The sequence below is a fragment of the Trachurus japonicus genome, chromosome 17 (assembly GCF_045865225.1).
Source record: "Trachurus japonicus isolate A0001 chromosome 17, Traja_1.0".
Lineage (NCBI taxonomy): Eukaryota > Metazoa > Chordata > Actinopteri > Carangiformes > Carangidae > Trachurus > Trachurus japonicus.
The window spans coordinates 18,543,844-18,566,381 of NC_140923.1; the positions used below are offsets into that span (position 1 = coordinate 18,543,844).

The following is a 22,538-nucleotide window of genomic DNA, read 5'->3' on the forward strand; positions in this document are numbered from 1 at the left end:
CTGAGCAGGAGTGTTGCATGAATCTGGAAGTTTCCAGACAGGTTTGAAATGGGGCGTAGCCTTGCGTGAATTGAGGAGTACTGACTTGCCATGCAGCTGTGCTCTCAAAACAAAGTCTCATTAAACAAAGACCAAACTAAACAACAAAGAGACGCACATAGCAACCAGCCTTCAACCTCCAGCTGTAAACCTCAGTTTCTGTTTTCTTCTTTTACTTTAGTTGGATAACAACAATCTGGAATACCTACGAGAAATGAGCATTTTGAGTTGAAATGTTAAATATTGATGCTGTGAGAGCAGGATTTGCTCTCTCAGAAGTGTAAAATAAGATTAAATGAAGGCTCAGTGAAAAATGAGTGATTACAGAGGGAGGATATAAAAAAAACAACAATAGCAGCATATTAAGTTACATGATGGTGATGATGATGATATTGCAAATGGATCAGTGCAGACATCAGCATCATCGCTACCACTGCAACATCATCATTAGCGTCATCACACCTAGCCACAGCTGCCACTTACCGGCCTGATTGGTGGTGATGTCTATGGAGACATGCTGGGCGGGATAGGGGCTCTTATTACTAACTCCATTGACAGCCTGAATCTCGAAGCTGTAGAGGGTGTGAGCCAACAGGTTGCTGATGAACACTCTGGTCTCAGTCAGACCCAGCTGTCGCGGGACGAAATCCACGTTGTCGTCGCAGTGGGAGCAGGTGCGCCGGTCGGCCCGACACTTCTTGCACACTATGTTGTAGACGACATCGTCGCGGCCACCCGTCTCCCTGGGGGAATGCCACTCTAGTATCACAGAGGTTTCATTCACAATGGAGATCACGTTCCTTGGGCTGGAGGGCACACCTGCAAAAAATAAGACAGAGAAAAGAAAAGATGTCAAACAAAGGCAATCTGTCATTTTCCTACTGTAAAAGCAAAATACTGCATTGCTTTTAAATAAATGGTTTTATACAGCTGCCTGCTGTTTGGTCAATATAACCAATTTACAACCTGTAATAAATATAAATGTTGTTGTCTAAAAGCAACTTTGACTTCTTATTCTTTATCTTCAGCACATTTGGAAGGTCCAGTCATACCCAGAGAGATCATAGAGTGAAACATGTGTGTCTATCAAACATTGGTTATTTAGCAAAATGCAGTGTTGCATGGAGTATTCTTATCCAAGTGGCTCTAGAGGTTCACACTCCCATTCACTCCCTCATAGCCCGCAGCTGGAGCAGAAACTTGAAGGCAATATAGAGACAGAAATCAAGAAATAATACAACTTTTTTCACTTTTTTTTTTACTTGAGTGGTAGCTAAATATTAGGGGGCAGAGAAGTGGCTTGTTCAGCCTCCTGCAATTGAAACACAATTCTTTAAGAGTTGAAATCTGTTCAAATGGCAGTGTAGGATTTTGCTTAACTGCGGCTCTGTGTGCCTCTGGCTGCTCAGAGGCAGCTCTTCCCTCTCAGACACCAGACGCTGCCAATAAAGCTGAAGCTCACCAAAGTCCTTAGTCAGTGCTGCTTAAACTGAGTGAGGCTGCCCTGCAGAGCTGATCTGCTTCCAATTTATCCTCCATAAAGCTTGACCTTTATCATTAAAGGAGGATTTAAACTGACTCATTTCTAGATGCATGACGACTGTGACACTAAAGAGTCATTCAACTCTTTGAGGAATTCCTCAGCTCTCTAGCAGACTTCCTCTCCCTCATATCCTTTGTTCTTATCCCTGAGAAAAAATATTGAAAGACATATAGATATTAAAATATACTATGATGCCGCACTTCAGTTTCCTATTTGTGTGGGCATGGGGCAGATAGTTCCTTCAGTCAACACCATCACAATTAATCATTGTTGCCGTCTCGCCGTGTGGGATTGCCCTGGGGAGCCGGGACAAAGCGACAGAACACACAAGGGTGAAGTAACGCCACTGTTACTGTTCAGCCCCTCGATGACCGAGAGGTCAGTGACAGGAAGGGCGTGAACCCCATAGTGTGATTATTATGGTCTGGCTGAGAGAGGAGACCTAGTTCTCCAAATATGTGGTTAAATGGTGCATAATATGGTCCTTGGATTCCACCAGCTGTCAGCCTATTGTATGCAGATGAAAAATGCGGCAGTCTATATGAGGGAATTGGCAGCACTTGTGCTGTTTCCCTTGGGTGCCAAACAATCGGCGAGTCATATGTTACTCACACCGCTCGTCTCCTCTGTATCATTTATCATATACATGCACTTGCCCCTAAAGTTGCATTGCTCTGAAAAGCTGGCACATCTGCTCATGTGGAAAATGCATGCAGCACAAACGCACATGCCTCAGCTATCTGTTTCCATGCACTTGTCTATATTAATGTATTTACAGTATACAAAGTTTAGGTGGATAAAAAAAAAACATTTTCTGGTGTGAATGAGGCGTCACGCTCCTTCCCACTCCTTCATCCCAAGTACAACTGGGCTCCACAAGAAATCAAATGTGACTGCCACTTAACCAGTGATTTGTAGGCTATTACTGTAGCCTTCGGCTGTTGTAATTTGCCATAGGATTTAATTTGTTGAGAACGTTACTTACAGGCTTTCAGCTGGAGTTCATTTGGCTATGCCAATCAGATTTGGTTATGCTTACATACATGTTCTTTCACTTAGGTTACAGTGGCAAAACATTATCTCCAAGCAGCCACTGTGACCTGTCTGACATGAATTACAGTGCCGTAAGGGCTCCATTTGTATGGTGCAATCACAACAATCTCAGTTAAGCGCAAGGTCTTTTGCACAAGGACAATAAGGATGAATCAAAAGACGTTTTTTTTTTCCTCAGTATGGACACTTGCACTGCACAAAAAGGTTTGCTTAAGGCAGACTTAAGGGTTGCAGTAATTAAACCTCTACTCAACAAGTCTATTCTTGATCCAGATGTTTTAGCCAACTGTTGAGCTGGATCCAGCCTCCCCTTTACTTCAAAATATCCTTAAAAAAACATGTTGTAAACTAGATATGTAATTATCATCTCATTCAAGGAACTTGTGTTTTCACCTATGACTGTTGGTCTGCACTGAACCAATTTGCACAAAGCCAGGAAAGAACAAATTAAATTGTGTAGTTTAAAAAAGGGACTGATTCAGGATTTTATTTAAGACTTTCCTTAACATTTCCATTTGTTTCTGCACCTTTTTCAATTTCTCAATAAGTATGCACTTTGACATGCTTATGTTGATGAGATCTATGACTTTTTCACAAATAAAGATAAGAATTTGGATATTATAGTACTTGACATTGTCAAAGGTATGAACTCTACTCAATGCCATACTAATTTGCACTGAAATGTTTGAAGGTTTCAGTAAGAAAGAAAGTACATCACAACACAGAGACACAGAGTCTTCTCGTGGACTCGGACAATAGACTTGTCTCTATACTTATTTAATGTGTCTTTGGGACTATAAGAAGTCATATATACGTATATTGGATGGATTGAATGGAGTTCCAGAGAGCTCTGTATTAGGACCTATACTTTTAACCCTGAAACCTTCCATTAGGTATCTGCACTATTGCTGGTGCAGGATCTGAATGCAGGACCTGTGCTCATTATTATCAATATCAATATTATTTGATGCTATCATTGCATTTTATTAATTAAATTATTACACCTATTATTATTATTATTATTATTATTATTATTATTATTATTATTATTATTATTATTATTATTATTATTATTATCATCATCATTGTAACAACCTGTCTGACACTGCTTGAAAACATCTCTCCTCCTTGACCTCTCACCCTTACTCTCTCGACCTTACAGTATTGTGCCTTGAGATAATGCATGTTATAATTTGGCACAATATAAATAAAACTGAATTGATTTTAAGGGAAATATAAATGTGCCTGGTGCTGCGATGAATCCCTTCTTCCCAGCCAGTCATATTATTTGTCCCCTTTTAAAGGGCTAAGGCAATCTCAGTGGCACATGAGACTAAATGACCAAATGGAAAGGAGAGTGCAGACCAGCAAGGAAATCAATATGGGTGTTCAGGGGAGCACAGATGTACAGCCAGGGAAACATGCAGCCAGATGACGCGCCTTTGTAGGTTGAATTTGTTGAAATATTCAAAGCTATGTCATCTTTAAATATTTAGTGGAAAACAAACATTGTGGCACAAACAATTTAAAGTGGAAATGAAATGTTGTAGCATTTTATTGGCTGCCTTTAGTTTGTTTTATTCACATGGTTATTGCGCTTGTACTCAGGCTTGCTTGTGTTTACATTCAACAACAATACCATTGCTGCCAAAACTATGATTCAAGGAAGAGTCTGTGTAAGCTGTTTATGATTGCATAAACTGACAATATCCTATAGAAACTCCATGTATGTGACTATGTGAAGTGATATTTCTCAGTTACCTCTTTAAAATTTCACCAAAATGTAACTGACTATCCTGCTGTATCACATCAAACTGCAATTAAAAATACAACACAGCATAAAAATTTGAACCAAATGATTTGCTTACATAAATTACACATGTTTTATGTTGAGGTATATCTTATTTATAAATAACATGAAGCCAAATTATTAAATCACAACTGAGCAGACGTGATCTGTTAAGACACACCCAGCACAAGGCTAAACTGACATCTTGTTATATCACACCTGTGGGGCATGAAAATAGTATGCTAATGGACAAAGGTCATTTCAGGGTCAGGTAAATATCAATAAACAGACTGACGGAGCAAGTGAAAACATCACAGATGTTTTGACGGTCCACTGCTCAACTGGGATTTGAGCTGGTATTCCCCATGGTGACTCTGCCTACACTCTGATCTTAATCTTTTGGTGTGGGAGATCTTTCAACCGAAAAACATGGTTTCTTCATTGGAGGAAATTTTGCAAGGTCGCTTTCACCTGAACACTTCTGTATGTATTGCATTGTGCAATCTCACCAGTGGGCAGCCCCTGTGTCTTTATATAGAGGGAGGGTCAAACAGGGAGGGACTCACATGCACTAAAATGCACAAGAAGCCAGACTAGATATCAAAACACCGGACAGAGAAGTTTAGATTATGCACAGAGGGTGTTTGACTTTGACTTTGTTCTCTGCTCAGGACACCATCACTCTACTATTTCTTGACACAGAAGATAGTTCTTTGCGGCAATAATAATGTTTAAAATCTCACACAGCATATACCCTAAAATAAGCACATGTCTCTGTGATAAACTACAATTGTGCTACGCTGTATCTTTAACTTAATCTGGACAAGTAATAATGACATTCAGTTAAATATACAGTATGCTACTGTAGAATTCTGCAACATATCATTATCTCCAGAGGTTCCTGCCTCTATGATGTCCTTTACACACATACTATATAATGAGCTCCTGCTGCCGGTGGGTTCAGGTATCTGCCCTGGTATTGAGAGGGCTTTAAGGTGCCACCAGGGCTGAAAAACACCACAGCCCAGTTTTCCCCGTTTGGAAAGAGTGCCCAGAATAAACACTTCTGCACATTGTTTACTCATCCAACATATGAACCTTTGAATGGTCTGAGGCCTGCGCTTCTCATCTTTCAAACTGTTTGTTTTTATGATGTGAAACAGGCCCTGAGGGACCAACAGAAGGTCCATGTGTGGAGATACTAATCACAGCTAGAGCTGGGAGAAACACAGAGGAGCTAAGCGGGTTGGTGAGATACGGAATGAAACATGTTATATGGACTAATAATGTGCGTGCAGTGCAGCTTACCAAACAACATGGTATGTGGAAGCTTTTCTTTATCTGACCAAAGAATAATCTACTCACCCATATGGCTGCCTACATAAATTGGAATAACTGAACTTGACTGTGCATCTATAAAGCTTTAGATAAGACAGACACCAGCAAATCCTGAGCATTATGTCCTCCAAAGCCAGTACAGGAATTAAAGTAGGCCAGACAATTACCTTAAGTTAGCTACATTTATTACAGTATTACTGTGAAAGGAAACTGGCCAACTGACTGCTCAGCTCCAGGAAGCACCGTCAACTGACTCCAGAACTGACAACACAGTTGAAGTAGGGGGGAAAAAAAAAAACTTGGAGAGAGAACAGAATATTTATGCACTTTGACGGCTCACTCCTCTTTCTCTTTGAAAACAGAACAAGGAGAAAGGAAGAAGAGTGAACGGGCGAGCAAAAGAAGGAAAAAAAACTAAATAGGGTGATGAGGAGAATGGAAAAATAGATAACGCTGTCCTTTTCAGTGAGGAATTTTGATGGGTTTTGTTTGTTTTAAGAGGCGCAGACAGTGTTTGACGGGGCTCAAGGAGGCTTTCAGGGGACAGGCCACAGATATGAGTATTGAGTGTGAGCCATGCAGATCACAGCCAGTGTGGTACGGTTTAGGAATGTAAAAGCCCATCAGAACCGTCCTATTTTCCTCCTCTTGCCCTATATTTATGTTGATTCAGTTACATTCCGAAGATTTTCCTCATGAATTGGTTAGCGACCGGCAATGGTGGTTTCTTATATGCCACGTTTTGTTTTTTTTATAAATATTTAATATTAAAAAAAACAGGTCTATATATTGGGCCTGTATCTGCAATCCCTCATTCCTTCCAACATTAATCCTTCAAATGTACAGATTCAGATCTCTGTGTGTCAGATCTTTCCTCTAGTATTGAAAAGATCTTTTCACACACACAAAAACACATACAGTATATACAGTATATCTAAGTCATTAGTCCTCCTTTCCCAACACCCCCATCCCTCCTCCACTGCTCCTCACACCAGGAAGTTTCATCTCTGCATCCCTTCTCCCCTATGGAGCAATCAGCGCTGGTTTCACCGTCTGACTCCCCCTCTGTTTCCACTCAGCTTGTCATTCTTCTCCTCTGACTAAAACACAGAGGGAAACCCACTGGTCCAGTGTGTTGGAACTGGCTGACCTCCCCCCATAGTATCATTCTCACACGTACACATTAATTCTTTTTCACACTTGCACACCTATGGGGAGGTAGAGGTACGTCATACCGGGGCCTTGAGCCTGCAAGAAGGGACCGGGAGGGGATGTGCTGTGATGCAAACCACTGTCCCAAAGCCTGCTATGCTGGGTAGCCAAGCTGAGAGGAGTGGGCTTCACACTGTGAGACAGAACACACCCTCAGGCGGGAGCTGGAGTCGGCACAAGACAGAGGGCTGGGGTAACGACGGAGGGGGCAGGAAGTGGAGGAGTCGTTTGAAGCACATCCTTGGCATATTTCGGAGGGAAAAAGGAGATAGGAGTGTGGGCTAGGAGGTGGCGGGGTATAGCGTGAAGCCCCCCCACTGACAGAGCCAGGCGCTGGACAATCCATCAGCTAGCTAATCAGACTGATCTGGAGCACACAGGGACTCGTGCCTGTGATGCCAGTGTGAAGACCTAAAGCTACAACTTCTGCTGCTACAGATTGGCCTGATTTAAGCCACTCAAGCAGTGCTCTTATCAGGACCAACAGCATTAAAGAGATTCTTACTAGGATGATCTCCCTGCCCCCACCCTCCCCCACCCGCACCCCCACCCCTGTTGAGATCTAGGGCACCCTGAGCATCAAGCTCAGCTGATGCTGCATGGTTCAACCATCAGACGAGCCTTTGACTGCGCTGTTGCAAATGAGTGTGAACTCAAATTGAGGAGGAACGGATGTTGGTTTAAAAAGTTAATGTTAAAAGGAACAGTTAAAAACAAAATTCTCAGTAGGATATTTTGTGTGCAAGCATGGAAGATAAAAAAGCATTTTTCAAAGACTTGAGATACAGTCTTTTGTTATGAATATTTTATTTTGTAGTGCACTGTGTAATTATGATTGTAAAAGTGGGCAATTTATTCTTCTCTTTTTTTCTTAATTTGTTTTACTTATATACTCAAGCACCTGTAGTATATGTTATAATTATAAGTAAATAAAAGGTCTATTCTGCATAATACAGTATACAGTATATAGCACATTTTATTACATGTGCTTTACATTGATTTAGATAAACACAGGATTGCAGGTGTACAATGTATAAGAGGAAAACTGTGTGAAGCAGGTGAAGAAAAAGAACGGACAGTAAGATTAGAGAGGAAGTGCCATGATTGAAAACCGGAAAAAAAACTAATAAATAAATAAATACAGGCTGCATTTGGAAACTGAACACAGACCGGAGGGATCTGTTCAAGAGGCTTCACTGGGGAGCTGTTGTGCAGATTGCTTGGGGAAAATTTAAGGCCTCAAGGTAGAGGCAGATGCTATACTTGATGGAGCGTTCACTAATTCACAAGAGAGCTATGTAGTATACCATGGGAGGGCGGAGAAAACTCAAGGTGAAAGTAGGGTGTCATCCGTTGAGAACATCCAAAGCCTAAAGGTGTTGATGGTTACACTTGGGAAGCGTTCAAACGTTCAGACAGACAGCCATGCTGCACTGGGGTTCCTCTGCAGCATTGAGGCACTTATTGAGAGTTCTGAAAAAGCATACATAGCCAGAGAGGTGTATTCAATACACGTATTGCTCGTGAAGGCTACACTGTGCAGTTGCGAACCGATTAGGAAGAGAGTGTGGTCCTCAGCTCATTCCTGAGGCCAATTAGTCAGGTCTGGGTGAATAAATCAGGGCTAAATGAATACATAACCACACCTATAATGCTTCCAGGTCAGCCATTGTGAGCAGAGCAAACCATTAAGACACTCCCCAGTGGCAGCAAAGGAAGAGGTAAACAAACTTTTTGGGGTCTAACAGTGCTCTCCTTCAGTGTAACTGGGTGTCAGCAGGGATGTCAGGAAGGCTTAGCATATTTCTTTTACATCATATTAAGATAACTATGATGCTGTGAGAGGTCTTATTGGATCTCCAGCGGATAACGGCAGGACAGTGTCGAAGCTTCGCAGCATCTGCCTGAGTAATTAGGACTTCAGGGGATGATAACAGACAGAGAGGAAGAACAGCGAGAAAGAGAGACAGAGAGAGGGCGATAACTGTGGAGGAAACAGGGAGGAAGCACATTGATAAAGTGATGGAGATGTCAATGATGGATACACTGCAATGTAATAATAATGACCAGAGAGAGAAGACAAGTAGATAGCACTAGATATGTGCTTATTTAAATGCTAGTGCATGTTCTGGGTTGCTGACACTGAAGGAGAAAAAAATCTATTTCTATCACAGAGGTTTATGTGCATGACCTGTCTATTCAATACTGATGTCACATACAGTATGAATGGATAACATATACATGTATGCCTATTACAGGAACTTGTCCTACATTAATGCAAGTGTGCAACAGTGTTAATGTGTGTGTGTAATGTCATATGTACTCACTTGTGCAGGGTTCATCTGGCTGATCAGCATCTCCGCGGTAGTAGCCATTGCGGCACACGCAGATGGTGGCAGCCTCAGCTGTGGAGCGGCTGTTAGGAGGACACTGTAGACACAGACCAGGACCCTGGGTTGACTTGAAGGTACCCGGTGGGCATGCTGTGAGAACAGAAAAAAAAACAAAAAAACAATAAAACAATGTTACAAAATGAATGAAAATTACAGACAGAAAATCTATGAGCCAAGCATCAGCCTGGGATCTTGTGAGAAATGTATGCAGCGACAGAGAAGAGTTTTTGTTTGTATTTTTCACCTCCAGCTACAATATTTATCACATTCTCAGTTTGTATTCTGATCATATTACATGGCTGTTTAGTCATTTTGATAACGGCTTGCAAATGTTTGGTTAATTTGTTTTGCTCTCCTTTCCATCATGGTTTTTATTTTTTTATTCATTTTGTTTTTTTTTTTGCGGGTGGGAATAGAGCCCACTGACTGTACAGTATATCACTTCTCCCTGTGGTCCGCTGGCAGCCAGCTGTCGCGTTTACCCTGTACTCAGGGTAGAAATTCAAACAGAAGACATAAAGGAACATGAAGCAACATAAGGCTTCACGTCATCATTCGCCATGATGGGTCAGAGTTATAAATCTTAATGGCCATGGTGGAGGACAAAGATTATTGTGGCTGATACCACTGCGCCTTAGTCCAGGCAATAACCTAATCCATTTACTCACATATCCCCAAAAGAATACAAAGCTGAGGGGGATTTTTTGCACCGTGTGGAAGGATTTACTGACTATAATAACTATGATAAATGTTTAATATTTTAGCAGGCTTACAGATGGGGGAGGAAACTGTGGTGTGGCTGCACTACAGAGGGGGAGGGGTTATAAATTTAATGGGACAAACGTCTTCCAGTTTCTCCAGCTGCATCTGTTTGAAGATTGTAAAGGGTTGGCTGCAGCTGAAAAATGGGATGTAGGGTATACTTATGTGTGTGTAAAAACCCAGTTAAATTCCTTTTCTTACTTTACAATGACAGCAGCATTGGATAGGATATAAAAAGGACAATTGCTATGGAGAATTAAAGTACGTGCAACCTAGATACTGATCAAGAACAAAGGTTTGGTAGAAGGCAGTGATTCAGACATTAAAAGCAAAATAGATCGGTAATGTCAGTATTAGATTTGCTCATCGCAAAATGGTTGTGCCCTCTATTCCAATATTTATGACGAACGGAGAATCATTTTAAGCAATAACGACCAAGGAGTTGGGCTCATTCCTGTTCACTGCTGGGTCAAACAGTAGAGACTGTAGAACGCTTGCTATGTGAGGAAAACCTTTAGACATTTGTATCAACAGGCTTTTAAGATTTAATTAAAAAATTGTAATGCTTCATTAATAAAAAATGCACTGAGAGGTTAGGTTTGGGAGCCGACGTCTACTTTATTATGCTTCCTGTTTTTATAACTCCTCCATTCATACCATTCAACCTGCCTCTCAGGGCCGTTAGTGAGGGATAGACAGATCAAGGAAAAGTGAGAAAGACAGCCAGTGAATGAGAGAGAGGAGATGTCACGCACACACGCACACACACACACACACACAAACGCAGATTCACACAAACTCAAGCTGCTGTCTCCCAACAGTGGTATTGCTCCCATCTCCTTTAGTGTGGCCAACAGACACGCCAGAGGCTAACTGACTGACCTCATGTCTAGTCACACAACACTGTCCGCACACGGTCAGACCAACACATACAAACACACATACATGACCACAACAACCACAAACAGCTTATAAAACAACTCTCAGAGCTGTGAGGCAGATCACAGCTGCAGTGCACAAGGATATCTCCGCAAGCGAAACACATCGCTGCGCTGTGGATACTGCACAGCTGTAGATGCATGTATGAAAGAATATAAAAGTTCTATAGGGGTTGTGGGAGAGTACAGTTAAGTCAATAATGTTTCTATAGGGGGCTGTGAGCCTCTTCTTGTAAGTGTGTGGGAAATGGAAGAACCTGTCTTGATTTGTAATATATAGATTTCATGTGTGAGGAGATTGAGCTCTCTTTAATACAAGAACACAGAGAATCTTAAAACCTCTCAGTGGTCATATGGTGAAGCACCAACCAGCTGCAGCGCTGTTTTATAAAGCAATAACTTCCAAAGATATCAGAGATTACAAGACGATAAAACACAGATCAAAAATTCATTTTCAGCAGGAGAGCAGAAGAGAACTTATGTGTCATCATCTTTGGTGTATAAAATTCATATACCAGGGCGAGCAGAGCAAAGCAGCACTCGCATGCACATGGCCGTCTGGCTCACACACACACACACACACACACACACACACACACACACACACGCTCATGCAAGCTTCAAATCTATTGCCCTGACTCTTAAGAAAAGGGATCACAATAAGTTGTTCAGAGTGTGTTTAATGGGGTGTGAGCAGAATGCGTGCATTGGGTTCTGCCCTCGGGTTGTGTGTTTACAGACAGACAGTAGCCGGCCTGGATGCTCATAAATGGACAACAGTGAAGAAGAAAGAAGGTGAAGCTGTGCTGAATCAGCCGTCTGAGAAAGCAGCGCTGCAGAAGTGCCTCAAGGCGAAAAAATTGTGGGCAGAACAATGCATATACGCACGCACACACATGCTCTTAAACGCACACCCAAACAAACGCACACACACACACTTTATAACTCCCAGAAACACTCCCGTTCTGGACTCAGCGCTCTCCTCACCTTTCAAGAATGCATTTACTGAACTGATTTACACAACGACACGTGTAGCCACTGATGACCCCATTAAATGAGACGCCGCTCCCGCATTTTCCGCCACTTGACTAGCGTTATGTTCTACAGAACCTGAGATAATTTACCGGCTCCTCCTTGGACAACTGGAGATGCTGCGATCAGCATTACAGGACGGGGGCGATAAGTGACAGCCAGGCAAACACAAACAGGCAACCCACCCCCAACACACACCCACACACAGCAGAGAATGAACGTCCATCTGAATTATAACTTCTACCTTGGTGCCGAGGCTCTTTCTCTAATGGACACATAAAAGTGCATGAATCGTAACATTAAACTCATTAATTAGATGCTCACTGATCTGCCTCACAGAGCGAGAGGGAGGAAGCAACAGATATGGACAAAGCCAGAGAGAGAGAGAGAGAGAGAGAGAGAGAACGAGACAGTGATGTGAACAATGTTTGCAAACCCTCAGAGGTCTCGTTCTGAGGGCAGGCAGCGGTGGGCTGAGTAGCGTTATGCTTCATCGAACTTGGAACCGAGCCCAAAGTCTTTCCCCCTGATTTGTGAATATTTAGATTGGATGAGGCCAGGAGTTCCTGTCCCGCAGAAGGGGAAAAAGAAAAAAAACACATAGACCCATCACTCATCAAGTGTGTTGGTTTTCAGGGACAGGAGGGGATAGAACATTAGATCAACAAGCAATTAGTCTCCCCAGTGGGAGAATAACCCACCGCTGAACTGGCTGCATGCAGAAACAAAACATTCCTCCCTTTCAAGTGGTCTCTGTAGGATTCTCTCTGCATTGTTCTCTCCTTCTTACTTCTTCTCTGCCCTCACATCTTTTTTTGTCTGTCCCACTGGTAATGAATTGCTCTCTCTCTTTTCCTCCACCTTTCCTCCCCTTGTTGCTTTCTCGCCTTTGACTGACAGGTTTGAATCCTTGTTAACTTTGCCCGTCTTGCTCTCACTCCCTGTCTCAAGTTCACTCTGCAGTGAGCTGACAGCGGCGTGGCAGCTGTGGATCACTGCTCGCTACTCATCGCAGTCTAACTGTGATGACCTCATGCCACGGCGACCCTGACCGGGAGAGATGAGACGATGATCTCCTCGCTGTCAGTCACTTTCCCAGCAGGTGCTCTTCCTCTTAAGATTACGGTTAATGACAACAATCACCATCTGGACACGCAAGCATGTAAATCAGTTTTGTGTATCACACATTCCAAGTTATTTTGGAGCAAACATTTGATCTTCTTTCTACACAACAGTGATGTATTGATTGGCCAGGACAAGTGCCACATGAGAAGATACAGCAATCCGAGCCAGTCTCATCGTGTGCAGAGCTGTGAGCTGGTGCTCCGAGGTTAGACTAAGCAGTGCACTTGCTGAGTATATAATATAGTGTGCGCTGCAGGCAATACATCATACATGGAAGCACGCTGGCACTGTGCCACATAAGGTGCATGTGCTTAGAATGTGCTGTTGTAAAATGTATAGAGCCCATAAGAACACATGGTAATTGGAAACATGGGATTTATGGACTCAGTGGATCAAGAATTATATTAACTTGTCATGCAAGCATCAGCAGGTGTGCGCAAGACAATAGAAAAAAAACTGAAACGTACAGTTACAAGTTGCAGGAAGCAACTGCAGAGGATTAGAACCAAGATGGGTTTGAAAATGGCTTTCGCTACTCAAACGCAATCAAAGTCACAGTACACTAAGCCCTCCCCTGACTTTTCTTTTGGCATCATTCTGAAGTATGTATGAGCCTTTAAAACCCCAGAAATGGCTTGGCAGCAAATTGTGGGAAATGAAATCAAACGTATGCAGCGGTTGATGTGGAAAGGTAGTCGAGCTTATGTGATAAATCTGAGATTTAAAGGAGAGAGTTCCATTCTGTAATATGAGATAGTTCTCTCTTAAAATCTTTCTCCCGCACTGCAATATTGACTATTAGCACTAAAGTAGAGCACATCAAAGCTATGGTTCGTGTTAAGACATTTTCTTTAGTAAAATAGTGATTTCCCTGATGAAGTCTATGCAGCATTTTTCCTGCAGAATGTAGCTTGAGAGAATTAAGAAACTCAAATGTATTTTTTTTTCTCTCTCTCTCTCAGCTTCAGCTCTGCCTGTCTGAGGATTTAAAACACTATGCACAGAGGGTGCGTGACCAACAGAAGGGCACAAAGTTGTGAGTTAGCATCAGTGACCCTTAAGTACAACTCTCAGCCCCCCAATAACACCCTTAACCCCGTCCCTCATCCATCACATGGGATGGATCACAGGCTTTAAAGGCTTTTGAGTCATGCATACACCCACTCACTCACAAACACTCATACAGATAGGCTTATGATCGGGTCAAGACCCCAGTTGACCCCCATTTTGCAATTTTGTTGCTCAGTCACTCAGAAAGACAGCTCACTCCCACTCAAACCGCGGGGGGCTACGTACGCGCCAAGTGCGTGCCTCTATAGATTTGTTCAAGTGATAAATCTGAGAATATCAATCCAGTGGTAAAAACGAATGTTTGTTTGACAAAGGGGATGCAAAACGTGGCCGGACAGCCAACATCTTAAAACAAAAAGGCAATCACCGCCACAGCCTATTGGTATTCACTCTCGCTCCTCTGTCATTGTTCATTTTCCAGCCACAATCCGCGTAATGAGCTGCTTTTCCAACCCAGGTGCTCCATTTCTCCACAAGGTCATTGAAAAACACAATACAATTATTTGAGACAGAGGCATGGTTCGAAACAAAGGCTTGTCAGAATCATCAGAAAATGCCCGCAGGATATTAAAAGTCGGGGTAAACTGCCTTTTAGGGTTATGATTTATTCATTCAGAGAAACTGATTCAAGAGCAGTTTTGCATATTTCTCATAAACTGCCAACATGGGTCAAAAAGGACTAAATATTTCAGTCCTAGATCTGGGACTCCCATGTATGTAACTTCTCACAAGTGTGCGGTCATTTTTTTTTTTCCCTAACTTGAAGGCATCCAGGGCTCGCAGGAGTGACATCACTTGGCAAAGTCTGGTCAGTGTAATTCACCACTACCCCCTGTCATCACCTCCTAATCTCACAGAGAGAAGGAATGTAAGGCGGAATAAAAGAGGGCCAGAGAGGTTTTCTCAGGAATAAAGGGATGGCAGAAAAAGTGCAGTGCTTGGAGCATACCTTGTCTGCTTTTGTTAAGAGCTGTGGTTCCTCCCACCGAACACTCCCCCCTCGATCATTAATCATCTCTCCATTCTGGCCCTGTCAGAGCCCCTCTACCAAGCTAAAACATGCACCTCCACCTACCACCACCACCACCCACATACACACAAACTCACCCACACACACGCACACATAAATTCACCCATATACAACTCTTCTTAACTTTCTGCTGCCTTAGTCCAAACAGCACTCCATCTTCACATACCTGTCCTCTAGCTAATTCGGCAACGTCTGAGGCTGCAGAAACCCCGGTGAACAATGCTTAAAGCCCCTAAAGTAAGCAGAGATATCTGCCAATTAGGCTGGCTTTGTAACTCCACAGAGGGCCATACTGCTGTGTGGTCTTGGTGTGAGGAGAGGGAGGCAATGTCTACACATTACGGGGAGAGAAATGAGTAAAAAACAGACTAATCTGGCAGCCAGTGATGTAGTGATATTCAGTAAATAATAACAGATGATCCCTGTACGCATGTGAACATCGTGCTAGAAAAGAAAGCCATGTCGGACTGGATTCAATAGAGGGCAGTGCAGCAGTAAAATAGCTACAAGATGAGACAGTGTCCAGCTAAAGAAAATAAATAAGCCTGTGTGTGATTTCTCTAAAATAGTCTGTTTCTAATACGGATGTGATATCCCACAGTCTGGCCACTAATGCTAATGAACAGAGCATTTTATCTGTGAGACACTGAATATATGAAGACATGTTCTGTCAAAATTAAAGTGTGTACGATGTGTGTGTGAAAATGTGTGTGTGTGTGTGTGTGTGTTTTTGAGCCTTAACAAACCAACGAACAATTTAGCAGACAGCCCACGCCCCTGGGCAGACTGTTACCATGGTAACCACACAGCCAGTATTTTTTTGGCCCACAGTTTCCCTTTGAACAGCCGGCCAATGACAGACCAGCCGACTGGGAAATCTGGCTTACTGAGAGTGCATCCATGAGTTTGCATGTGCATGTGTGCGCATGTGTCTGCATGTCTGTGCATAATGTATGCATGTCTGTGCATAATATGAGCGAGATACAGATCAAGGGAGCTATATAATCTCTTCGCTCCACACAGGCCTTGTCATCACCGAATGTTGCATTGGCAGCCGGCCGCCCGGTATCGCGCCTGCCACAGTGGTTTCGGGTCAATTTTATTTCCAGGAAGATGCAGCTATGTGCCAAGGCACCGGGCATATCTTTTAGATAAAGGAGTGGTCAGAGAGGAGCAGAGAGAACAGATAGAGAATATGAGGTGGCATTGGTATTCCAGGAAACTCCACTGTGCCAATCCATCCTGGCTGGCAAGGTAGTAGAGAGAACTGCTCTCCGAAACATATCGCCGCTCAGCAGGCAGTAACATGTGCTTGCACTACAATCTACACTGTAATCAGAACCTAACAGGGGACTAGCGGGCTCATTGCCCACTGCCAGCTATCACAGAAAAAACAGAGAGGGGCAAGACAGACTGAGATACAGAGTTACTTGATGAGGGGTGAAATCAGTCAGGGGGAGTTGCGCGAGCAAGGAGCGTTTTATTGTCAGTGTTTGATTGCATTATGATTGCAGTATTGATTTGATCAACCTAAATTCACTCAGATAGCAAACTGAGGACACAAAAGCTGCTTACATTTCCAATTTAGACACAATGATGTGATTATGTAAGGATATTCATTGTCAAATTAAATCAGCACAATCTCAGAAAAATGTCCATTCAGGTATCTAGATTTTATAATCAAAAGTCATCTGTTTATGTCTCGTGTTGAACAGTCAGTTCATCACAGTGTGCGAAGAAGGATGATCAGAATTAGGCTCTAAAATCAACAATTACAAGACCTGTCAATTACCTAGCAACTCTGTCATAAAGTGAATTAAGTATATCTTTCAAGATAAATAGCTTTCTCTTTCTTACCACTCCAAGTTGTGCAAGACCATTAGCTTCCTCTGTCTCAGCACTTGTCTCTTTTAAAAAGGATCTAGCTCATTAACTTCATGGCTAGATCAATTAATCTATAGCAGTTAGTCAAAGATGCCCACTCTTGCTCTTTTTGCTCCTTTGCTGTTGCTCTGCTCAACAATGTCTATTACATTTACAGCCCTCAAATCTTTTCCCTTTTTTTCCCTAGTTCTGACATGAGGAAATCTTAACCCAATGAGAAACTGTAGATTGTCAACAATAGATCAATGTGAGGGAATCAAGGAGAGAGATGTCTAATTGTAAATTCCTGGATGAGCAAACAATTTGTCAAATCAAGAATTGTAAGAATCCCCGTAAGAAACCCATTCATCAGCCACTGGAGTCATCTAGTGAAACAGGGATTATTGCATTAAAATAGAGTCATGTGCGAAATACGTAACTTTTTCTTTTTGCCAATTCTTCATGAATGTGTGACTGAAAAAGAAAGTGGATGCAATCAAAGATCTGGGAGGTGGCTTCAAGCAAGAGGTTTGCAGCTATAGATGTACCTAGTGATACAGTTTCATTATCATAGCACATAGCCCACAGAATAGCCACAGTAATCTGTCAGTCATCACAGAGAACAGCAGAGGAAAACAATGAACTTTGTAAATATTGTTGATTGTTTGGTTAAGAATGTTTGTTAAGTTTAATATAATTAAGAAGCAGCTACGAAACAAACTAAAATCTTGTTATTTAACTGAGAGAGACATTAGTCAATTCTAATTTTAGATGTTTATTGGAATTTGTATGTCTGTGGAGGCTTTCTGCTAAATTGCTTGACATTGCCGTAACCTGTATTATATATTGACTGAATATTGCTACTAATTAGGATTAGAGTCACTTTTTGTTGGTGCAGAGTTACAAGGAATTTGACATGCAGCCCCTTAGCCAAGATGATCTGGACCCATGGCCTGATATTCTTTATTGCCGGCTACTTCATTTCAATTCTGTGTACTAATTAAGAGAAAAATAAATTTATTTGCACAGGTTTTTACACATATCCTCAATTTTTTATATTTGTCCCAGTTGTCCTATTTTCAATTCAAAGGCAGTGAACTCTAAACTGCTGAGTGACTGCTGCACAGCAGCTGTGTTCAAGGGAACAACCTACCTGCTGGTAGCTACAAATCTTTCACCAAAATATCACCCAAACAGACGGACAGTGAGTCAACAGAGGTGGTATGAGGCATGTGTGCTTGTGTCGCAGGGAGACTTGTTTTGTGATGGAGAACAAGACTCTCAGGAGGAGTTAACATCACCTGGACTATATTTTCTGAGATGGACACAAAATTGGTGATTTTTTTTTTAATACAAGAAAATACCACGAACCGTTACGGCAATTTATTGTTTCACAAATAGTGGCCATGCATAATTCATCTCAACATTAGCAAAGGAAATGCTTTAGAACAGTGGCAAGTGGCAACACTGTTAGTGCATCAAGCAAAAAGCTCCTGGAAAACTGTTTTAAGAACTAGAAGCACTGTAGTGTCAGGAGAAATTAAACCAGAAAGTATTTGGATTAATATGGTATATTTACATTTTGATGAAAGAATAATGAATGCTAATACAGTGGTAAATACCTTACCTCCGTCCAAATCTAGCTGTAAAGCCCTCATCACTCCCTCACCAGTGAATTTTATGTTAAAATGCTTTGTGAATCGTAGCAAGGTCTAACAATAGCTTCAAATACCCATGTATCCCAAAATGCCCAGCCCCTTGGCTCAGCATTGAGGCCCCGGTAATAAGTGTAGAGGCCTGTGAAGGGGGTGAGTAATTATGCACGACTGACTGTAGCGGCGGAGTAGAATGATAAAACAACTGGAAAACAAAGGTCTCTTCACTGTTTACCATTCCCTAATTTGATTCTTAATTGAGCGTACATAACACAATGTTTACACCAAAATATTCTGGCAAAGACAAGCACCCTTGGTGGAATCACACAGCTGAACACTGCCTACTCTTCCCACCGATGATCTGAAAGAGTGTAACCATAGGAGGCCCTTCCATCCCCAACCTATGACCAAGTAGGAAGCGCCTGCACCCTGTCAAGCTCATGCTGACATTTTCACACATGGCAAGAGGGCTATCAGTCGCAGTCAGAGGCCGGAGGTTAGCTGTGGAGTGGATCTGGTTGTAGATGACAACAAGGAGAGGAGAGGAAAAAAACATAAGTCTGGCTTTTTGAAATCCAATAGCGAGCTTAGAGGCTGCCCTCGGGCTGCAGAATGCATCACTGATGATAGGACGAGAGGGGGAAAGGTGAGGTTGGAGAACAGTGGAGTGGAGGGGTGGCGTGAGCAAAAAAGAAAAGTGACTGTGAGGTGGTCAGGAGCAGTGCTGCACCCGCAGATGGTGATAACATCAGCTATCTCAAAAAATAGCTAGATTAATACAATTATGCATTCACCAGTGGGATATTCCTCCAGCTGTACCAGCATGTCTGTCGTTCATTGCCCCTGCTGCTATTATGCCTAATGGAAAGTAATGATAAAATGCTCTGCATCAAAAGAGAAAGCACAAATTATGTGTAAAGCGTGGGAGAGGAAATGTGACCAGGATCAGGGAAATAAGGGTGTGAGAAAGGTAGAGACAGAGAAGTGGGGAAGTGAGAACAAAATAAAGTGAGAAAGCACTCAGGAGTGCATCTTGTCACTCAAATTGTCGGTGGCAGAGTCCAACAATATGTGTGTTGTGCAAAGCAGCCATTTCTCATTGCATACTTAGTGCAGCCGAGCTATTATTTCGAAGGATGACAATAGGCAACGGGGAATAAAAAAGGCTGGATAATAAATGCTGTTTAGAGCAACTATGCATCTGTCCTGCCCAACAGAGACAGCTCCATTCATAGTTCCGGATGGGTGTGCTTTTATAAATACAAAAACAACAATTCTGTGGCCATCAGGCCCAGGCATGACCAGAAAACTCAATAGATGAATGACGTACAAAGACAAACAGATGTGTTCATCAAAGTATTCAGATGCATCGTGTGAATGAACAGAGACTGACCCCACTCGCTGGCACACGATGCACCTGCAGTCATGAAATTCTCTGACGGTAACTGAGTCGACAGCACATCTAAATTCACGTCTTATTCACATCCCCATGACCTCCATACAACCTTATCAGAAAAATGTATCCTGTTGCAGACAAACAGACACACACTAACATACAGAGAAGGTGTGTGTGTGTGTGTGATGAGCCCCCACCTCACCTGTCCAAATCTGGACAGAACTGACCTTTATCAGCCAGCGCTAGTCAATACGCCCTGAGCTATGAAACTGGCAAACATATGTGTTCATTCTGTGTGACTGCATGTGTGTGTGTGTGTGTGTGTGTGTGCCCTGAGGGGGCACATGCATGTGGGACCTCTTCACACTTATGTGCACATCTCAGACAGGTGGAGACCGGAAGTGAGACATTCAGATGATGGACAGTGATGGACTGGTGTTGATGGATGACCAGGGTATTGGAGGAAAAAGAGAAAACAAAACAAAGCAGAACAAAACAAAACAAGAAAGCCAGCAGAGCAGCTGGAAGTCACCAGGTGGAGCGGAGATTTCTAAGCATCAAAGCAGCTTCAGTGAACTGTTTAATAATGGGTTATACTGACAGCGGATTATAATGAGACTCCTATAAATGCTATAATTATCAATAAAATGTTGTAATATGAGGGCTAGGAAGTAATAAAGTACAAAATATTTCAGTATAATTATTGATTATCATCATAATAATCAGAATCACACTCATAATAATGTTTAAAACCCAGATTAAACTAAAGGCAAGCTACAGAAATTTCAGCTTCACTTCACCTCTGCAGTGTTAATCAAAGTGCACAGTAAATGGGGAGCAAAGGGAAGCAGCTGACTTAAAGGACAGAGTGTGTGTGGCACATTCTCATTAGGCCTCATGACATTGTGGACTTTGTGAAAGACATCAACACCTTGTCTAGCAGAGAATTAGGGAGAAAAGCATAACAAAAACACCTGGGAAACTGGATTAAGAGTATAAATGGCAGAAAGCCATTAACACGAGGGTAAGGGCTGACAAAGGTATGGTGTGTGTGTGTGTGTGTGTTTGCGTGTGGTTGAAAGACAGAGAGAAAGAGAGGGGGTGGGCTGTGCTGTACTGTATGTAGGTTGAGAGCAAGACACACAAAAGAGAAATGTGATTTCTGATGTTTTATGTCCATCATCGAATCAGCTCCAGCAGAACACACACACACATCCAAACATCCCCTGACACAATAAAGGTTTATAAAAACAGGTCCAGGTTTGTAGTGAGCTGTTCAAACCTGGACTCTTTCCTTCCCTCAAACATAGTATACTCTACTTGAAGGCAGAGCAGCAGATTATATACACACTGTGGTGAAGGCAACAACTTCAGTGACTGTTCACTTCATTTACTAATGCAGAGTGGCTGTAGCTGATGTCCTATGGCTGATTATAGTTGTGCAAGTAAACATTCAGCATGAATGGAACTTGCATCAAATACAATTACACACATAGTGCCATATACGATATACACTGCTGTTACTGCATAGCCACAAATTGCACAAATGAATGTATATGGCAGAGTATAACTGCAAAAGCCAGGTCAGAATAATATGATGCGAACTGACATATACTGTATGCATGAATTCACACATAACATATGCAAAGCATAGTGGAGGAAAGTTAGATAGACACATCTCTGTAGATATCATGTGCGCTCTCACATGTCAATATCCATGCACACATCATTCTGTACATTTGCATGCAAATATTATGCAAGGGCCTGTTAAAGTCTGAATGGATCCAAAAACATGCCCATAGTCTACCGTTCATCTGTCAACACACGGGGCGTACGAACACACCTGCTTTGACATGTGGGGAGTACTGGAGGGAACCCTTGGGTGCACACAAATGTAAAGACCTTGCATACACACGCACACACACATACACAGACACCTTGGAAAACACACCTTCCCTGGGCAGGACATATTGGATTAGGAGTGATTTTTTTTTTCTTGGCTCGGTCTCAGAGGTGCTAGATTAAATGCCATTCCCACTTTACTACAGATGGCTCGAAAATAAATCATACTATCCATATACGCACACACACACACACAAAGAAATTTACACACATGCTCACCTACACGCATACGGCATTACACAACACACACGCACGCACCCACGCACGCATGCACACACTCACAAAAACACATAAATACAGAGAAATGCTCACACAGGGAGATATATAACATGTTGGCACACCCAAACACTAAAGCACCTGTACGGTCCAGCAAGTCTGCTCTTTGTATTTCAATCAC

At 42.3% G+C, this 22,538-nt stretch overlaps 1 protein-coding gene across 3 annotated transcripts in view; it reads right to left on the bottom strand.

The window, feature by feature from the left end:
• Positions 1-22,538, bottom strand: part of ephb1 (EPH receptor B1) — a 164,256-nt gene that overhangs the window by 51,187 nt on the left and 90,531 nt on the right. For all 3 annotated transcript variants that reach the window (XM_085805599.1, XM_085805597.1, XM_085805596.1), the window contains 2 exons: positions 9,302-9,457; positions 523-858 (listed from right to left, as the gene is read on the bottom strand). In XM_085805599.1, coding sequence (XP_085661725.1) covers positions 523-858; positions 9,302-9,457 — 492 coding nt within the window. The remainder of the gene's footprint in view (positions 1-522; positions 859-9,301; positions 9,458-22,538) is intronic.